General features: G+C 34.7%; 1 protein-coding gene across 1 annotated transcript in view; it reads left to right on the forward strand.

Moving 5' to 3' along the window:
* The window catches only part of LOC145247215 (adhesion G protein-coupled receptor B3-like), a 73032-nt gene that overhangs the window by 43349 nt on the left and 8470 nt on the right, over window positions 1–21213 (forward strand). Inside the window, exons 6-9 of the mRNA XM_080108844.1 lie at window positions 1341–1443; window positions 3073–3207; window positions 6288–6354; window positions 16215–16320. Of these exons, the coding sequence (XP_079964970.1) occupies window positions 1341–1443; window positions 3073–3207; window positions 6288–6354; window positions 16215–16320 (411 nt within the window). The remainder of the gene's footprint in view (window positions 1–1340; window positions 1444–3072; window positions 3208–6287; window positions 6355–16214; window positions 16321–21213) is intronic.

Below are 21213 nucleotides of genomic sequence, written 5' to 3' on the forward strand. Positions count from 1 at the left end.
CTTTATTAATGTCATGTTTTAATGACATTTCTTTATTAATGTCATCTTTTAATGACATTTCTTTATTAATGCCATCTTTTAATGATGTTTCTTTATTAATGTCATCTTTTAATGACATTTCTTTATTAATGCCATCTTTTAATGATGTTTCTTTATTAATGTCATCTTTTAATGACATTTCTTTATTAATGTCATCTTTTAATGATGTTTCTTTATTAATGTCATCTTTTAATGACATTTCTTTATTAATGTCATGTTTTAATGACATTTCTTTATTAATGTCATCTTTTAATGACATTTCTTTATTAATGTCATCTTTTAATAACATTTCTTCATTGCTCAATAACAATTTGGTTTCGTTCATCTTTTTACAACACTTTTTTCTTAGAATCAGAGTTGGCACAGAATGTTCTTACAACATATTTTTGTTACGAAGTTTCTGTTACATTGCAATAAACTAATTCCCTCAACACAACTGACTTCTGATCTTCGACATGATCCAACATTATCGTTCTTTCCTTCTTTTCAGAGTTGGGCGTGTTTAGTCAAATCGATATAGTCGCATAGTGAAATTAGCAAGGTTGAGTTCAATCCTAACGTATCTAGTGTGCTCATATGCGCACTAATACAGTTGAGAAAAGTATTAATCAGCTATTCTGCTTCCACAGTTTGTAAAATACAATGTAATAATACAACGAGCTACATCATCAGTTTCGGGTCATTCAATATCAAACTGTTTCGTCTAAATTACTCATTGGTATTGATCAGTTGCAAGTTTGTAACTGATAAACAAGCTATGTGATCAACGTTTGTGATCATTAAAGGGGAGCAAGAGATTCGTTACTAATAATTGAGAACTATGCTTCTATATACAGATCCATTTTTTAATCAAAACAATCAGGCGAAGTAAGCCCCGAAAAAATCCTAGGTAACAATTATGAAGAGATAGAAAGTAGATGTTGGGTTTACTTTTGACAACCTCGTAACTATCGCTTTTCTTATTTTGTCTTTTACTGCTCACATTCCGATGAGCAATGCTTCTGACAAATGGGGAAGAATTGCTGTTTTCTAGTTTGGAATCTATCCATATAATATTTATCGTTGACTAGTGTTTAACCTTGAAATGGTAATTTTTAGCTCCTTACATCAATTGACTTCATGCTTTGTCCGGAGCAATTTCCATTAAAGAAGTTTTTCAATTTCTAGAAGAGCAAAATTAAATATTATACTGCAAAATCTATAGAAACAGAATAGCAACTTGTGTTCGATTAATCATGTACAATAGATTCTTCGGCAATAATTAACAAAACAACAGATTGAATATTTTCTTTCCAATTCAGAATAAAATAACTGCAGCCGCAGTTATAAAACAAATGAATAATTTTGGAAAAGTTGCCTCCCAGAAGCTTAACGAAACTACGATAATCTCAACAAAGAATCTCGGTAAGTGTGAATATTTCTTTTTCTAGGCTAAATGTTTATATTTATTGCATTCTCTTTCGCTGAGGGTCAAAAAACAAAACCTCAGTCACATGATGGAATTCCATTATGCCGATAACATATGCGTGGCATCCATTTTAGAAAAACACCTGTAGCAGATTTTGAATGTCTCCAAGCGCGCCTATACCCGGCTCGGCCTTGCCATTAACCCATCAAAGACGTAGATTATGTAGTAACCAAAGCGTGGGGACAGAGTCGGCGCTACAGCCCCCCTCCTTCACCATCGGCGACAGAAGAACGGGGACCACTTCCCATACTTTGGAAGGCACCTGTCGTCCAACGCTGACATCCAAGATGAAGTCCAATACCGCCTAAAATGTGTTGGAGCGGCCTATGGCCTTTATTCAAACCCGTGTGTTTCAAGACAGAAACATTCGAACAGACACCAAAATGGCTGTATACAAAACTGTCGTGCTCCTGACGCTTCTCTATGCTTCAGAGACCTGGATGATATATCGCCGATACATCAAAAAGTTTCACCAACGCTGTCTATGGAACATTCTGGACAGCTCTTGGCAGGACTATCGTACCAACCGCAGTATCCTCCAAGAGCCCAACACTCCACGCGTCGAAACCATCGGCCTTAGGAAGCAGCTGAGGTGTTCGGGTCACGTCGTCAGGATGTCGGATTCTCGGCTGCCGAAACAACTGGGCAGCTAAAAAGAAAGAAAACGCAGCCGAGGAGGCCAAAAGAAACAATACAAGGATCTTTTAAAAGCCAACTTGAAGAAGTGTTGCATCAATACGGGCACATGGGAGACCCAGGCCAAGGACAGGCAAGCCTAGAAGCAAACCATTGCCGAAGACACAGTTACGTTCGAGGCCAACCGAAGTGCGGACCTCGAGAAGAAAAAGAGGAGGGAGAGAGAACGCCTACGAGCTAACCCTCTATTGAAATGGAAATAGAACCTAATTGCTCACACTGTGAAAAGCAGTTCAAGGCCAGCATCAGTCTTATCGGCCACCTCCACACACACACCAAAATCCAGAACACAACCACCATCCTCACCTTTGAGGGGTCGCAGAGAGAGAGAGAGAGAGAGAGAGAGAGAGAGAGAGAGAGAGAGAGAGAGAGAGAGATTCATATAACCGTGGAATTTTACTACTTATCCATGTAGTCTGTAACTACAGAATACTAACAGGCCCTCCGGCGTTGCCCGGTCGTAAAATATGTTTAAATATGATATTTTAACTTATGCAGATTTCGTATTTATTAATATTATAGACCAAATTGATTGTTATATTGTACCCAATATAGAGTAGTGTCCCCCGACGTGACCCAGTCGTAAAATACGCTTAAATGTAAATTTTTAATTAATGCAACTTTTTTATTTATTATTATAGAGAAAATCTATTTATTATATTGTGCCCAATATATATTAGGGATTGTGCACAGTTAATTTTAATAGTGTTTTTCGTTGGTGGCAGTTAATTTTAATAGTGTTTTTCATTGGTAACGGTTAATTTTAATAAATTGAACACAGTACTATTTTCTTACCCGTTTGCATGAATCTACTGTTTTCGAAAGTTAGTTTTAGTTCCAAACTTTTGTAAGATAATCTTTTCTTCCAGTACTAGAATTAGCACGAGTGAATGTTTTCGGCAATATCACCTTTCCGAGCCGAGAACCAAATCAACCAAAATGGGTCCAAGATAGCGGCTCAAAGGTTTGTGTTCCTTCAGGTGCTTTAAAAGATAATTTCGGAGGTAAGTTTATATATTTTTCCTTTATATCTTTATTTATAGCACATATTCATTGAAAACATGGGAAATAAGAATGTAGTTCTTTGTTATGACGTAGCGATGTATAGATAGTAAAAATATGTTATTTACTATATATGTTTTTTTTATTAAGCAGGGGAATGGAACATTCCATTAGAATTTATAAACTATAGTTCCAGTTACATGTGACGATATTACGTCATGAGGAAGAAGTTCGACGACTGTAGTGAGACTAAGAAGCTATTCCGACGAACGCTAAAAAGCACATGGATATAATTGCTTACACTCTTTCTTTCTCTGCTTCATTGGGTTTCGTTTTCCTCCTCACTCACAAAACTAATGAAGTTTGCACAGAAACGTGAACTCAAAATATTTTCCAACCAATAAAAAACGTTTCAAGCTCCAAAAAGTGACACGTACATGCGGAATTAGTAAGCCGACGCGAAGTTAAAAACTGCTATAAATAAAACAGCTAAAATCTAGATAGATGGAGATCCTCAAATCAGAAGCATCCAAGTGACACCAGAAAGTACAATCTTTTATATGTATGCTCGTTTATACCCTTCTTTTTCTTCTTTTAAAACAACATAAATTTGGCCGAATTCATATTAATTGTTAGTGTGGATTTGAACTATACCCAAAGACGCTATAGTCGTCCAAGATGGCCTCTACCAAGGTCAGGTGCATTGCCACGTGATCAATCATTGACAACTTATACACATAAAAACAAACATTTATCTTCTCACTTTTTCTTTATATATATATATATATATATATATATATATATATATATATATATATATATATATATATATACTAGCAAAAGTTCCCGTCGTTGACTGGGTTCAAAAACAGCCTACAGAAAATTGACTCTGATTATGATAGGTTATGAAAAGTATGATAGATGATGAAAAGGGGGGTTTGTAAAGAGATAGCTTCGAATTTGGAGGTATCAATACCAAAGCAAAATAAAACAGATAAACTCCATAATTTATTATACCATACCTGTTCACACTGAAACACTTATCACAATATTCTGTCGATCTATATTAAAAGAAACTTGTTAAACTTTGTGATATATTTACATTCTATGGAGATCAGGCGCAAAAACTGAAACATAATTATCAAAGTATACTTACGCAGATAGATATGAAAAGTCTTTATTAAAGTTTGTGCCTATTTCCATTCTATGGAGGCCAGGTGCGAACGCAGACTCCACAATTTTATCATACCATCCCTATTTAAGTTAAAACATACTTATCAAAGTATTATTATGAACATCTGTATCAAAAACACTTGTAAACATTTTTTTTTATATTTAAATTTTTTATTTCCATACTTTGTGGATCAGGCGCGTACGCAGACCCCACATTTTTAATGAACCACCATTCTCCGAGATCAAACATACCCATTCCTGTGTCTCGATACATCTTCTATCATTATATGCTATCAGTTTTCTATAATAGTCCACCATATAAGCCTATTCGTGAACAGACACACACACAGACGTTAAGCTTTATATATATATATATATATATATAAAGTTTCGTGGTTAAATTTTAAATTCTGTAAAAACAACATATAGAGACATATATTCGATTTAAGAATTTATTGCTTGACAAAAGGAATATATAGAAGGAGTTATTTTACTTTTCTTAATCCATGAATTTTCAACAATGGCTCATCAGAGGAAATGAAATGCAGTTAGCAAAATGTTCAGCTGCGAATGGACGCTATTTTGCTTTTCAGCACAATTATTGAAAATAGTTTTTTGAGTGGTTGTGGATAATTATATGGAGAAAATTATACGAAAAGAGAAGTTGATACAAACTGAGTAATCCATTATCAGAAGGAGTCCAATGTCGTTCGGGGTTATAAATCCAGGTTGGCAGAAAATAGGCCCATGGAAGAAAGTGATATTCCCATATAGCGAAAACGTACTGCTCCTTACTGATATTTCGAAAAGTATACCGGGCAGCCTTATTCGTTGTTGCGTTGATTGTGTGTTGGTTGCTGTGGTCCAAATGCTTTCTTGGTGTTGACAAAGTATATCCGAACTTGGGTGGATATACCATTCCATTGTAATTATCCCCGTGAGTAATAGAATTTGAGCATTGAGTTAAGTGTGCAATGGCCCTCGGGATCAATAGTGTAGTTATCAAAATAGCAAAGATAGCAAAATAATCCTGGAGATGATATTCGGAACGGTGCGTTGGAACGGCTTGTTTGAGATTTGGACCACAGCAACCCACACACAATCAACGCAACAACGAATAAGGTTGCCCGGTATACTTTTCGAAATATCATATATATATATATATATATATATATATATATATATATATATATATATATATATATATATATATATATATATAGGAAATTTATTACTGTGAGTCCAGAATGAGTTTACATATTGTTTCAGCTAGAGGAAGATCCTCAAGGAGAGGAAATATCCAACTAGCATCGTCAGAATTCATAGATGGACTGAATTCTGACGATGCCAGTTGGATATTTCCTCTCTTTGAGGATCTTCCTCTAGCTGAAAAAATATGTAAACTCATTCTGGACTCACAGTAATAAATTTCCTATATATTGCTCTGGCTACACATTGAGCACTCTAGTCCGGTTTTTTCACCACTGGTAAATATATATATATATATATATATATATATATATATATATATATATATATATATATATATATAGCAAGGCTAACCGGCATTGTCGTTATCTACTATTAAAATTCTGTGTACTTTTTATCTTAGTTGCTTTTGTGTTTGTTAATCTGCTGGGTAGTCACCCACTAAAACAGGTGGCGATTACTGTGAAGAGGGGATGACGTCATTACATGATGACGTCATCCATTATAACAATTTAATGGAGCGTAGTAAATAACATCACACAACGATGACATCATTATGCTGCACGTCCTAATTTTTCACTTTTACCTAGGTAACACACATTATTAGATGAGTTCTGCAACGATGACTTTTGTAATAAAATATATCGTGGCATTTGAATATACTAAGACATTAATTATATCATTTCTTTTTCTTTTACAGCTAACGAAACCGTCATAATGAACGCAGTTTTATTCCGTAATATAAAGGACCTATTGCCAAAATATGAGTATGAAAAACAGTTTTATCAAAACAATTGTTGATTAAAGCAAGTCTGTATTCGTTATTACTTATTTGAGTATAGTTATTTCAATTTATTTCAATATTCTCTCTCTCTCTCTCTCTCTCTCTCTCATGTATATATATATATATATATATATATATATATATATATATATATATATATATATACCACAAATAAACTCTTTTAATATATATATATATATATATATATATATATATATATATATATATATATATATATACATATATATTAAAAGAGTTTATTTGTGGTACATAATTTACAAATAGCAGAAAAAAGAATTCTTTTAAACCCTAGACGTCTTTTGCCATCCTCATCAGGGGCAAACGATGGCATTTTCGAACGAAAAAAAGAAAATATGGGGTTGAAATTAAAATTAATAATGAACATGGGAAGGATCAATTTACAATTATAATAAAATATATCTACAAAAAGGTGGGGAAAATGATAAAATAAAATGTATTAACGGGTGTATCTCTCTCTCTCTCTCTCTCTTTCTCTCTCTCTCTCTCTCTCTCTCTCTCTCTATATATATATATATATATATATATATTATCACCTCCCATTCGTGATAGTTTTTTTTCATACTCATTATATATATATATATATATATATATATATATATATATATATATATATATATATATATATATATAATGAGTATGAAAAAAAACTATCACGAATGGGAGGTGATAATCCGCATATAAATATACGGGGAGAGAAAAAATTGAGGAAAAAGGGGGGGCATCTAAAATATCTCTACAGTTCGCCAAAAAGGTTCAGGGTGTTCACAAACTGTTTCTGCCTACAGAGAGAGGGTTTAAGGCGTGCAATAGAGACCGATTCGAGAGTTTTCAAATGACTGCTCGATCGGCCTCGAAATAAGATTGAAAAAAAGTCGTCCTTATAAGCCTGTCCACATTTTGGGTTATCCAATAGATGATTTCCAATCGCGGAATCCAAATTATTGTTTGTGGGGTTGAGGATAATTTTGTTTTTATTTTTATTTTTATTTCGGAAACTTGAAGGAACATGCTGTCTAATTCTGTTATAAAATAAGATACGCATTGAACACGTTTGAAGCCAAATAACTGCAACGCGAATTTCTTTTATAAAATAAACGCGTGTTTATTTTTTAAGAAATATATTTCAGGATATACTCCTTTGTCAATCCATATATATTTTTCTCTTTTTCTTCGCCATGATGTCGAGTGGAAGAATATTCAATGAATTAAGTCCACGTGATGTTAGCTGCGGGGTTTGATTTTACATAAGAATTTATCTGTCGCTACTCATGCATGGACATGTTTTGCTTAGCCAGTTACAAGTAACTAGTGACCTTTTAAGGTGATGCTGCTTATACAGAAATAGAGTCCGTAATGAAAATTGGAAAATAGAAAATATTTGGTTTACAGATTTGAAATTTGATATATGATGTATTTGGACATTGAGAACACTTTCAGTTTTGTTTTTTTATTTCTAAAAATATCTGCTAAGGAGTCAAAATAGAAAAAAGTTGTCTTTGGCAGGAGTAAATCGGTTAACTTCTGAACATGCATACATATACATTTTTAGCTTGAAGTCGATAGCTTAGATGGTCACGACTAAAGCTGAATGTTTTGGTTTTGATTCCAGCTGGTAGCATCGACGGCATTTATTTATTTATTTTTTACTTTGAAATCAGTACTATCTATATTGGGTACAATATAATAATCAGTAGAGTATTTACCTTATAAATACGAAATCTGCATGGATTAAACTATCATATTTAAGCGTATTCTACGATCGGGCAATATTATTTTTTTTAATTTTAATTATTCAATTTAAATTTAAAAAAATTAATTCTTAAATTTTAAATAAAAAAAATTAATTTCGAGATTTATCTATTTTCCAAATAGATCTTTTAAGTCACTATTCTATTTATTTTATTCTATTTTTTATTCGTCTTGTTATATTATTGTATTATGTCATATCTTATAATTATGTTTAACTTTGTACTTATAATAATATATATTTTATTTAATTATTATCCTGATTATAATAAATAATATTATTTTATATATTATAGTAAATTAATTATTAACATTATTATTATTATCCTAATTATTATGTTGCTTATTGATTTTTATACTATTCTTACTTTATTATTTGATTCAGTTTCTTATGATCCAGTATATATGTTCACTATTATTTTGTTTATCTTCGAAGTATGTTAATATTTTATTATTTCAACATGTATTTTATTTTACCTGTTCGCATCGTTGTTGTTGTTGTTGTTGTTGTTGTTGTTGTTGTTGTTATTGTTATTATTATTATTATTATTATTATTATTGTTGTTGTTGTTGTTGTTGTTGTTGTTGTTGTATCACAAGGAGCTTTCACATAGGTGATCAAATATCTCTCCTTGAAAACAGCCTGTGGTGTTCCCTGGAAGCTGAGTGACAACAAGCCTCCCCAGGTTTCCAGTACTCTCCACCTCTTTCGATATATTTGCAAATAAATTTGCATTATCGCAACAGCTGCTTGCTATTGATTTCTCGTTGGCAGCGGCTATTGGCCTTCACTGGAATTTGAGTGGCAATAAGCCTCCCCAAGGTTCCAAGTCTTTTCGCATCCGGTGGAGGCCTGGCCAGTTCATCGATCTTTCCTTCCTCCTTGATTCTACTTTCTTATTTGATCTCACTCTTTTTTGGGGGGGGAGGGGGGCAATGGGAGGATGGGGAGAACATACTTATGCGGCTTCAGTGTTCTTGGTTCCATATAGTGTTTCATGTTTTGCCTTTGCAGCAGTTTGTCTGGCCTGCGCTTGTTGCTTCTGTGTATTAGTTTCTACATTCAAGTTTTTTTTGTTTTGTTTTTTAAATGTTTCAGCTGTTTTCATTATTAATTTTCGTTGTATTTTCCAGGCATTCCTTTGATTCCAATTTCTCCCATTCTTTTTTCAAAGTTTTTCAGAATTGTTCCTAGTGCTCCTACTATTGTAGGTATTATTTTGATTTTCTTCATCTTCCATATCCCTTTCAGCTCTCTGGTTAGCTCTGTGTATTTGCTCCGTTTCTCCTTTTCGTTGATATTCACTCTGTGGTCAGCTGGAACAGCAAAGTCTACGATTTGACAGGACTTTTCTTTCTTCACCTGTCTTCTTGCTTGGATGAGTTTATCAGTTTGTATGCCCATGTCCCACAGGACAGGATGTTTCTTTAACGAACTAACGAATTTGTGAGGAGTGGGTTTTCCTTCTTCGTCTTTCTTTACTTTCCGGACTTTGATGCGTTGTTGTCTTTACAGGAAACTGTGTCCTTCTAACCGGATACTGCGACTTTTCGTATATAACATAAAGTGATTCTAGCGAACTGTTCAGCACTCAATGTGTTGAAACTGAATTGTTTGAGTAACTTGTTAAGGAGCTGGGGAGTCTCTCCCTTCCAGAGGTGCCGCAGAAACCCATCCTCTTCCTATTGTTTGTTCCTAATTTTACTCACACAGCGCAAGGAAAGTTTGTAAAGAAATGAAATCGGATAAGTATGTACGACAAAAAAGAAAAAAATGTACACGTAATGTAGGTGTTATGACACAAAGGCGTTTGTCTAAGACTCAAACTATCTGATTTTATGTTGCTGGACGACGAAAGTTTGTTTATTTCGGGATTGATCTTTTAATCGTTCGGAATTAGCTTATTCCATTATTCTCTAAATGTGTTAAACGTATGGGAGCAGCCAATCAAAAATAATCGAAATTAGTTGAGGGAGGAATCGGTGTTTTAAGCGTATTTGACGAAAGTAGTAATGAAAAACTATATGAGTAAAATGAAAACACGGACGGTGTTGTTGTTAGAACTGATACTTATCTAGAATACGTCACGGTTTCGTTGAAGAGAGCAAGATAAGAAAATATCTAGTGAGTGAAAATCATGCTACCGCCGGTAAGTATGTCTTATTGCGTAATGTGACGCTCTTAAGAAATAATATAAGATTTTATGACAAGGGATCAAAGCGACTGATAATATTCGCAAAACCTACAGCAGATATTGGCTATTAGTCTGATCATATTGAAATTATATGTGAGTTTGCAAAGCTATAACTTTTTTTCCGAACGGGAATAATCTTTTATATTTTATTATATATGGATCTGCAAATAAATATGTTCATATACAATAATTTCGTTGGAAACCTTTTTTCTAGTCAGGTACGAAAACCAAAAATGATTTAATTTGCTATTGTAATATTTGTTAATGCTGTTGGGTACTGTAGCATCCGTCCTCCCAAGAATTATCCCCTCATATTTTAAGGGGACGAATTAATCCTTCCAGGAATTGCACTCTCTTTTGAGAGATGCAGTAATGAGTATTTGTTATGTTGTCATGACACCATATTTCCAGTGACTACTTTCTTTTTTTTCAGGATCTATATAGTGGAGTATTTTTCTGTTACTCATAGGGCTTAGATTCTCCTGTTATAGAATGTTTCCTCAAACTATTACCTTCACTATTTGAATGGGGTATTGTAGTATCTGTTTCATTGTCATGCTACCATCCTCCTAAGCATGGTCACCTGCTTTTTTGGTGGAAAGATGACTCCGCACAGGCTTCACATTCCCCGTAATGCAGCGGAGGCGAAGTAGTGTAGTATATTTTCATTGATATATTTTCCACAAGCAGTACCTTGTCTTTGAAGAGGAATCGTATATTATATATTCGTTCCTCACGATGTCATACTCCAAAGATTACCTTTTCATTGGGAGCAGAGGACAGTGTACTATATAATATATTGCAATCATACTATCCCCCAAGGATTAACTCTTTTTGGGGGACGGGATAGTGTTCGTTTGTGAAGATATAATTTTCTCAGTAATTACCCATCCTGCTGAAGTCAGAGTATCATCACTCTCCCAACCTAGCTAGCTAATTGCGATTCTATATTATGTGCGTGTGTGTATGTGTGTAAATATAATAATAATGCATCCATGTTACTAACCGAATTACCGAGAATATATATTCCAATTTTAATCGGTTCATAATTTTATGAGAATTTTTAAATAAAAAAAATGTGTCTATTTTACTCACTGTGTTTTCTAAAATATATATTCCAAAATTTATAATGATCCGTTCATTAGTTTAGGATGTTACCCTATCTATCTATCTATCTATCTATCTATCTATCTATCTGTGTGTGTATGTGTGTGCGCACGCACGTGTGCGCTCACTCGCGCGCGTGTGTTATTACATGACGATCGTCAGCAATATCAACAGCACATTAATTTTTTTTAAATAATAAACGTATGCAATTAATTATTAGCAGAAAAACTTTGTCAATCAATATGTTATATGCAGACCTTACTATTTTAAAGAAATTATTCCAATTTTTTTCTTTTCTTTTGTTTTTTTGCTATGCGTAAATACTTGCGTGTGTAAACATAACTGAAAAATAATTAAACGGAAGTTATCATTTTGGATTTTAAACGTTTCTCTTTAAATCGCCTTGCTACTGCTGCTACTACTACTACTACTACTACTACTACTACTACTAAAAATATTAATAATAACTCTTGAGCATCGGAGAAATCGTGGTGAAATGATTGATCTCTACAAGTACATCCATGGGATCTATGATACAAGAAAGCCGTCTTTTCAGTTCGCCAAAAACAGCGTAACCAGGGGGAACAGCCTCAAAATCGTAAAAAAAACCCACTGTAGTCTAAATGTTCGCAAAGGGACCTTCTCACAGAGGGTTGTCAACACATGGAATGATCTCCCAGATGCAGTTGTACAAGCACAAACGGTAAACGCATTCAAAAGCAGACTTGATGCCCATTAGAGATTGCTGCCGAGTTTATATTGTCCATCCTTCTTAATGGAAGTGCAAATTCCTGGGTTTCTGTGCCACGCATGCCACTAAAGTTGTGTAGGAAATTCTTCCCTTGGAACGTTGAACAGATCCAAAACCTGGACCTCAAACAACTATATGTCAAAGTCAAAGTCAAAGTCAAAGTCAAAAAGAAGAAGAAGAAAAAGAAGAAGAAGAAGAAGAAGAAAAGAAATTTCCAGAAAATTATTGCATGTGTGTGTGTGTGTGTGTGTGTGTGTGTGTGTGTGTGTGTGTTTATTAAAGGAGGAAAACTCGTACAATAACACGAGTAATAATATATGGGAACGAGAAAGAAAAAAGGGAGAGCATTTGTATATCTTACATAAAAATTTTCACAAGAGAGGGAGTAGGAAATTTATACATATACGTGTATGAATATACATATCTAACTATAGTATCCCTCTACAAATTACCCAAAAGGTCTAACGTATTTACAAACCTCTTCTGCGTGCAGAGAGGGCTTGAAGCGCACAATGGAGACAGATTCGAGAGCTTTCAGATTACTCGATCGGCCTCGAAATAGAATCGAAAAGAAGTCGTCCTTATATGCCAACCCATATTCTGGATTACCCAATAAATGTTGTCCAATTGCAGAATCTAAATTCTTGTGCGTAGGGTTGAGAATTTTATTTTTATTTTTATTACGAAAACCTGAAGGTACATGTTGTCCAATTCTTGTTTCAAAGTGAACGCTGGTTCGTAGATAACATCACACTGGCATTGAAATTTATATATAATATTACTTAGTTTAGTGGGAGTCAAACCGTCCTTTTTGAAAGAAGAAAATGCAGGTTTCGTATTAAAAATCACACGAGGTAGAACAGACGGAAAAGAATTATTGATAGCCTGTTTAAGTTGGTTAATGAGAAGGACACATTTTTCTCCAACCCATGGCAACTTAAGATATACAGGACACTTTGAAGGGCCAAAGGTTTTATCTTTATTAAATTGGTTGATTTTGTATTTAATACATTTATCAATTAAGAATTCTGGGTAGCGTATTACGACCAGGATTTCTTTAATTTTAGTAATTTCAGTATCTAGCCGGCAGGGGGAACAAATAATCAAGGCTCTATGTACCAACGTATAAATTAACGTCAACTTGGTAGTTTTAGCTATAAAAGAACACCATTATAAAGACCTGTAAAGGTAGGTTTATATATATATATATATATATATATATATATGTGTGTGTGTGTGTGTGTGTGTGTGTGTGTGTGTGTGTGTGTGTGTGTGTAAGAAAATCTCCTCTGGACCTTTCAATCAACACGCCGGGGAACGTCTATCTCCATAGTAAAAGACAAAGCGTGATGTAAGGAATTAAGACGTTTGAATACAGATAAAGAGTGGGGGAAATTAGTGATAGTGTTTTCTGCTAGACGGGTATTTCTTGTGAAAGTTTGGCGAGAGCGACCATAGATTGGAGCTCAGCCGAGCACTTGCCATGACAATAACGATGAAGCAGAGACAAACTCGCAACATCTCTTCTGTGAGAAAGAGGTTGCAAGGAAGAGAAAAGGACATCCTCTACGGGGCTACCAAGTCTATTTTGAACTCTATCAAGGCAGGATAAGTCCTTTCTAGCAGCTCCTGCCCAAAGCTGGCAACAGTGCTCAACGTACCTGTCTCTTATATAGATAGAGAATTGCATCAGCAGTGATATATCTACTGGATCGATAGAAGGATCCCACCATTTTTTCAGCGACCTTTGCAAGGGATTTAATGTATGTGTTCCATTTAAGATCAGGAGTAAAGGTCAAGCTCAGAAGCTTGTCAAAACATGAGGCCTCCCCAAGACGAGAGCCATTCATTTCAATTGATGCCAAATGGGGATCAAAGCGTTGATGATGTAAAGATAAAAGCTTGGTTTTAGATGCATAAAAGTAACAAGCCATCTCTTTCCCCATTGTACAACGTGATCAAGATCAGAGGAGAGAGAATTGGAAAGAACTTGGTCGTTTACAGTCTTAGATGTGCTACCATAGATAGTAGTGTCATCAGCATAAATGTCTATGAATGATGTAAGGATGTGATTTGGAAGATCATTAATGTAGATCAGGAAAAGAGTTGAGCCCAGGATGGACCCCTGAAGGACTCTAGCATTAATACTGAGAGCTTCTGATTTCTGCCCATCAAGCACTATTCTTATGAGCCTATCAGAGAGAAATGATTTAATAATTGAGAAGACATTTCCAGCTATACCGTAGCTGGAGATCTTGTGAAGTAAACTTTTATGCCATACTCTATCAAAGGCCTTTGATATGTCAAGAGCAAGCTAATCCTATGAGATATAACTGTAAGCACATCTACTGTAGATCTAGCAGAACGGAAACCATATTGTGTGTTACTAAGAAGGTTATTTTTGCTGAGACGGTTGACTACTTCTCTATTTAACACAGATTCCAGCAACTTACTCATGACGCATAGGAGACTTATTGGCCTGTACTGAGAGCGAGATGAGCGATCACCTGAATTCTTAAATTTGTTTTCACATTTATAAAACTCACTTTAATAATTTGTTAATAATAATAATAATAATAATAATAATAATAATAATAATAATAATAATAATAATAATAATAGTAATAATAGTAATAATAATAATAGTAATAATAGTAATAATAATAATAATAATAATAATAATAATAATAATAATAATAATAATAATAATAGTAATAATAATAAACACTTCTATAAATATTCTAATATCCTTTCAGCTTTAATTATGCCGGAAGATGAATCTTCTGTGTTATTTAATGAAATATGCCTAAAACAAAGAATACTGCTTAAGTATGTGCATGTGTATGTGTATGTATATGTATGTGTGTATGTGTGTGTACAGTTTTTTAGTATTACGTCGGTCTGTAAGTGACCTAACTGATATAAAAAAAATCGAGCACACCATTTCAGAATGTGTATTTTTATTCTTATTAAATGTAATTCTGAAACAATGAAAGTAGCAATGAACATGGCGAATTAACACAACTGGAAATGTTTATTGTCTAAAGGAGAGTCGAAAGTGTATCTTGGGTTTACTTTCGACTCGTCATTCCCATTTTCCTTATTTTGTCATCATTAGCGATGTTTCTGACGAAGGAGAACGAATTACTGTTTTCTGGGTCGGAATCTATCCATCTAACACTTATCGTTGGATAGTTTTGACATTGAAGTAGCATTTTATTAACTTTTTGCATTTTTAAATGGCTTCATCCTCTGTCTAGAGGTATTTTCATAAAAAAATATGACGCAAAAAATTGGTGAAATCGAATAACGAGAAAAAAGGAGAGGAATGGAAAGACAGAAAAAGAAACAAATATTTTTTTCTATTTTATTTTTCTGAAATATTGAAACCGATATGTTGAAACGTGAGCATTTTCAGTGTAAGAGAAAAATCTTATCAATATATTTTCTAGTGCTTATTCAGATTGACACTTATAGCGGCAATTAAAAATAAAGAAAACTCAGAAAACTCTATATGATATACGTACTCGTTACATAATGAAGATGTCATATTCCAAAAAGTACTTAAATCCAGCAGGTATAAGAAAATCAAAACTTTGGAGCGATTTTACTACTAAACTACATTGAACGTAAGGCTGAGTTTTCACCTCTCAACTTCGATTTGAGTTGTGCCCCTTTTTATTTCATCGGATTTAAAGATGGTCGACAAAAGCACTATGATTTGCTCGCTTAGTGGTAAAACATGATTTTCTTTATTAATAATAAAAAAAAAAAAAAACTACTTGATCGAATTACGTGATTTTGGAATATTTCATCTTCGGTCCGTGGCGGGTACGTACATCATACAATACTTTTCTGTATTCTCTTCACTTTTAATTTCCGCCATAAGTGCCAATCTGAATATTTTCTCTACAAATAACAATTTAGTATCGATAGATATCAGGTGGAATAATCTAACAATTTCGATATATTTTCTAATCTTATTTTTTAATTTTTTTGCAGAAACACTCATTGCATCGCCAATTCATTTGTTGTGTCGATTTCACTTCAAAAAACTTTGGAAAATATGAAGGACAAAATTTTACTCAATTTTTCACATCTATCTTCGGTAAGACATGTTTTATTAAACATACAATAACGTAGATAAAGAGTTTAACATGTAAAAAACGGTCAAAAGTTAAGATGAGTGCTTTATGCCAAACTTCTAGAGTAAATATGGTATTGCAATAACTGTATCAATACCTATTGATCCATAATATGCATCAAACGGATACCACAATACTTTATTCGTTGCATCTTATCATAACAAAGATCCATACAAATTTCAGCCAAATCGATCGAGTACATTCGCTTATTATGTGGTTGATTTTTTCGTCTCTTTGTCCACATAGTCTGCATTTACTGTTTTTCTTGTATCTTGTTGATCCTTGCTTTTATGTGGTTTGTTCTAATCGCATTATCGTGCGGTTGTTATTAGAAATTCAGTTTCTCTGGTTAGGTTTCCTTTTTGTAGCCATGTCAAATGTTTTCGTTAGTCTCATCTTTTGTTATCCTTATGAATCGTCCATGTAGCCATTTTTCTGTTTCCATTTTTCTGTTTCTCGTCTTATCCCTTGCCTCTCGTTTTTGTCTTGTTTGTTTTATTTATTCTTTTTTTTTTTTTCAGTGTCTCTTACTGCAGTAATTATTCTTTTTGCGTTCTTCATTATGTATTTTTCTAATTCTTTTTTCGTGTCATTTACAGTCTTCTATACAAACCAGTAATTTTCCTCCTTCTTTCCTTTTCACTTTGAGTCGCTCAGCATCATCTTTTGGGTGCAGTGCATTGTACACAATCATGTGTTTCCTGGTCTTCTATTCGAATGGCTCAATTCTTCTTTGATTCAGCCTATAAACGGTTCGGAGTATCTTACTAGTGACACTACCCATGTGTTTATGCCTTTTATTAAGTTTTTACTACTACTACTACTACTACTACTTCCTCTGCTACTACTGCGACTGTTACTCCTACTACTACTACTACTACTAGTAGTAGTAGTAGTAGTAGTAGTATAACAATAATAATAAAATTGAGTTAAAAGTTTGCTTCCTAAGGTCTTTACGAAATGAATGCATTAGGAGAATTGACTGGAAATTTCTTAGTGGCGTTCGACGTGAGATTTTTTTCCGAATTTTTAAAGAATAATTAAAGAAGAATAGAATATACAGAGTGTTCAATAATTAATGTTACAGAGTTTTTTTCTCATATTTATTAAATAAATTAAACAATACAGATCACCCAACCGTAAATATATACAATAGTATTATTAGATAAAAAATATCCAAACTTTTTCAACGTGAACGCCGTATGCATCAATAACATATTGCAAACACTTGACGAATGCTCTACACGAGTCATGAACGATATTTTGTGGGATTTTAGCTCATTCTTTACTTGATTTCTTGTATAATGGGAAGCTGAGACTTTAATCTCTAAGATAGACCAGATACCAATAATACAACGGGTTGAGGTCTGGAGATGATGGAGCCCATTCTTCCTTTGAAATGAATTTTGGAACATTCTTCTGAAGCCATTCTTGTTTTTTTTTTTGTTTGTTTGTTTTTTTCGCTCCGTGAACAGGATCTGAGTCCTGCGAGAACGACAAAGTACTTTTTTTAAATGCCCTTTGGTTCAGAGCAACACTGATGATTAAAGTATGGTCTTGCGATAATTTTCCTTGTCCCCGAGTAACAACCCGCAACTCAGCATCTCCAGTACGAGACCATATCCACTCATTTTTTATTTGAACATATTGTTGAACATCGGATTTCTTCACGACATTGAAATCCAAATTTGAAATCGTGCCAGCAGTGATTCGAGATAATTTGTAGCAATTTGCTGGTTATGGCATTAAGTGAAACCACAATTTATTATAGTCATAAATTGCCAAGAAAAAACTAGTGAAAATAATGTTGGATATGTAAAAAAAAAAAAAAAAAAAAAAAAAAAAAAAAAGAAAGAATTATTTTCACCTTTCAGATTACCTTGAGAGAATATTCATGCAAGCTGAAATATTATACGCGGTTTGTTTTTATTTATTTGTTTATTTTACATATCGAACATTTTTTTACTTGTTTGTTTGTTTTTCGTTTTTTTTTTTTTTTTTTTTTTTTTTTTTTTTTTTTGCAATTTATGGCTATAATAAATTGCGGTTTCACTTAATTCTAGCATTGCTACAAATATAATTTGCTGATTTCTTTTTATCCTCTGATGAGAAGAATAACAAGAATATCATTCTTTAAAACTCCGCGGAGTAAGGACTTTGTAAATTGTTTTTTGGAGTATTCAGTCGAACAATAAATTTTGATTGTAAAGTTCAACTGACAGTTTTAATTTTCTTTCTTTTATAATAAGCTCTACTCGTATCGTATTGAGCCTTTTTATTCGGTTGGGATTAAATTATCTATACATAAACTGGTATTTAACTTAGATTAAAGTTTACCATTGCGTATATCAGGTAATCACAGAATCTCCTTTGATTTCATTACTTATATATAGGGGAAGTCGGGGTAAGTTGAGCCAATTTTCCATTTTGGCTCTTCAGAACCCAAACGACTAATTATTTTGCAAAGATGAATGCATTATTATAAAATTCTTTTATTTGGGAACATTTTGAAACAAGTTGCAGTTTTCTGCTAGTACACCTAAACCGACCATGTGCTTTACAAAAATGCATATCAAATGGCTCAACTTGCCCCGACCATGGGGCAAGTTGATCCAACCTCTGGGGTAAGTTGTGCCACACAGGGGTAAGTTGTGCCACGCAAAAATGTGTTGCAAATAAAGAAAGAACAAGCCCAAAATTGTTGCTGTGGTTATAAAACAAATTATAATTATGAAGTAGAAATGTTAATTACAGGGAATGAACCAGCACAAAATTTGAAACATATATCTGAAAGTAAGTTAATGAAGTTGCCACTGTGACAAGTCACAGCTGAAAACGAGCTGGCTAGAACAACGGACAGGACTGCCAACACTATTTGGCTGTGGCAGCTTGTAAACAACATCTTCTGCATTGAAACCCGCTTCGTCCTTTGGGTTTGGAACAAACACAGGCTTGTCCGTTCCTACCTTCCCAGCAACTTTTTGAAGGAAAACACCTTCAAACTCAAAGTCCTCCCCGTTGAGAGTGTCAACCCGGGCAATATAGTTCACAGTTCGTGATTTGCCAGCACATTTGACAACCACAAAGTCACCTTCGATTATTGGGCTATCCAGATCAATATCACCATCACTATCTGATAACACATCATCAAATTCAAAATCTGAATCATCAGTGTCACTTGAACATGGGGTTTTAGATCTCGGGGGACATGACTTTTTCCCACCAGCATTGAACAAACACTGCTTTGTTTTTGTTAATAGGCTCCTCTTTCTATTTTCAGAAAGGGCTATCAGCTTCTGTCGTTCAGGGCTGTCAGTCAAAATCTTTGAGCTGTCCTTTTTGTGACCACCTCTTCTTGCCTTTCTTGGTGCTGCTTTCGGAAATAGCTGAATTACAGATGGTGAAATGTATGAACGATGCATGATATCATGTGAGCTAGATGAAACACAAGACCCAGATGCGGATGGTTGCATAAGATCATCTTCTTGCTGTTTTTGTGGTCGGACATCATCACTGTGCACGGGCAAGACTGCTCCAGGAACCTCACCTGATGGTCCTGCATCTTCCACAGTAGAATTTGCCTCAAGGCTTTCTGCAGCCACATTTTGCTCACGGTCAGTTGGAAGAGAAGGGGAAAAGTCAATTTCACTAAAGATGTCCCGGTAAAATGGATGAATGCCCGAGGCTTGGAATCCAGCAGCAATGTTCAATGGTGTCATGGCAATCATCTGGGCTTGGTTCACTAGAGCTGGGATTTCATATATTGTTACTGTTTTCCCTGGATTGGATCGTAGCCACCCATCCATGGCTCTGTTGTACGCTGTTTTGAAGGGTCCATACACTGACCGGTCGAGCGGCTGGAGACGATGGGAAGTGTGTGGTGGAATGGTCAGTAAGACAACGCCATGAGATCTTGCTGTGTTCACAACATTCAAAGAAATGTGTGTGTCATGGTTGTCGATGATTAAGAGGATTTTCTTTCCTGGTGTGCTTGATGATGTGATTTAAATATTCCACAAACACCTCTTCATTCATCCAGCCACTTCGTGTTGCCCTCCCTATGCACTGTGTTGGTCCACCTCTAATGAAGTGATCTCTGTAGTGGACTCTGGGAAAGATGAACAGAGGAGGCACGACTGATCCAATTGCACTCACAGTGTACACCACCATTACCAATTCCCCGCGTTCAGCAGAGGTGATTGAACCAACTTGTTTCTTTCCCTTTTCTGTGACAAAGGCTCCAGGGTTTTGAACGGTGGTGCACCCAGTCTCATCAGTGTTGTAAATGTCACTTGGTGAGAACTTGTACTTGTCCATTATCTGACTCAAGTTGTTGAAAAATTTATCAACAACTGGGCGGTTGAAGGCTGTGGCACGCCTAAAAGATGTTGCTTCTGTCACTCTAATTGCCAGGTTCCGGTGCTTCTTGAAGCCTAACCACCAATCATGTCCTGCTTTTTTCTCACGATCCCAACTTGGTGGCAGATTGAGACAGTTTTTTTTTTTTAGCAAACTCATATGCCAGTGTGCGACATCTTCTCAATGACAACCCATGAAACATGTCTGACAATTGTTTCACGTGGTCAGCCAAATCCCTTTCCATTTCAGGACTAAAAACCAATTGCCGTAAGGAAACAGGTGTGTAAGCAGTCCCTGCTGGTTGACTGTCTTGTTTGTCCATGTACCGCTTCAGTGTCATTCGATCAATGTTAAAGTCCTTTGCAGCACTCCTCACACTCTGGCCTCCAGTAACAGCGGCAGCAGCCCGTTCCATAACGTATGTAGGAGTTTGTCCACGATTTGTCTTTCGCACGTAGTGGCGCATGTCTGGTGGGCTTTTTTTCTGTGAAACACAC

Source organism: Euprymna scolopes, chromosome 25 (assembly GCF_053919585.1).
Source record: "Euprymna scolopes isolate OS-2025 chromosome 25, ASM5391958v1, whole genome shotgun sequence".
Classification (NCBI taxonomy): domain Eukaryota; kingdom Metazoa; phylum Mollusca; class Cephalopoda; order Sepiida; family Sepiolidae; genus Euprymna; species Euprymna scolopes.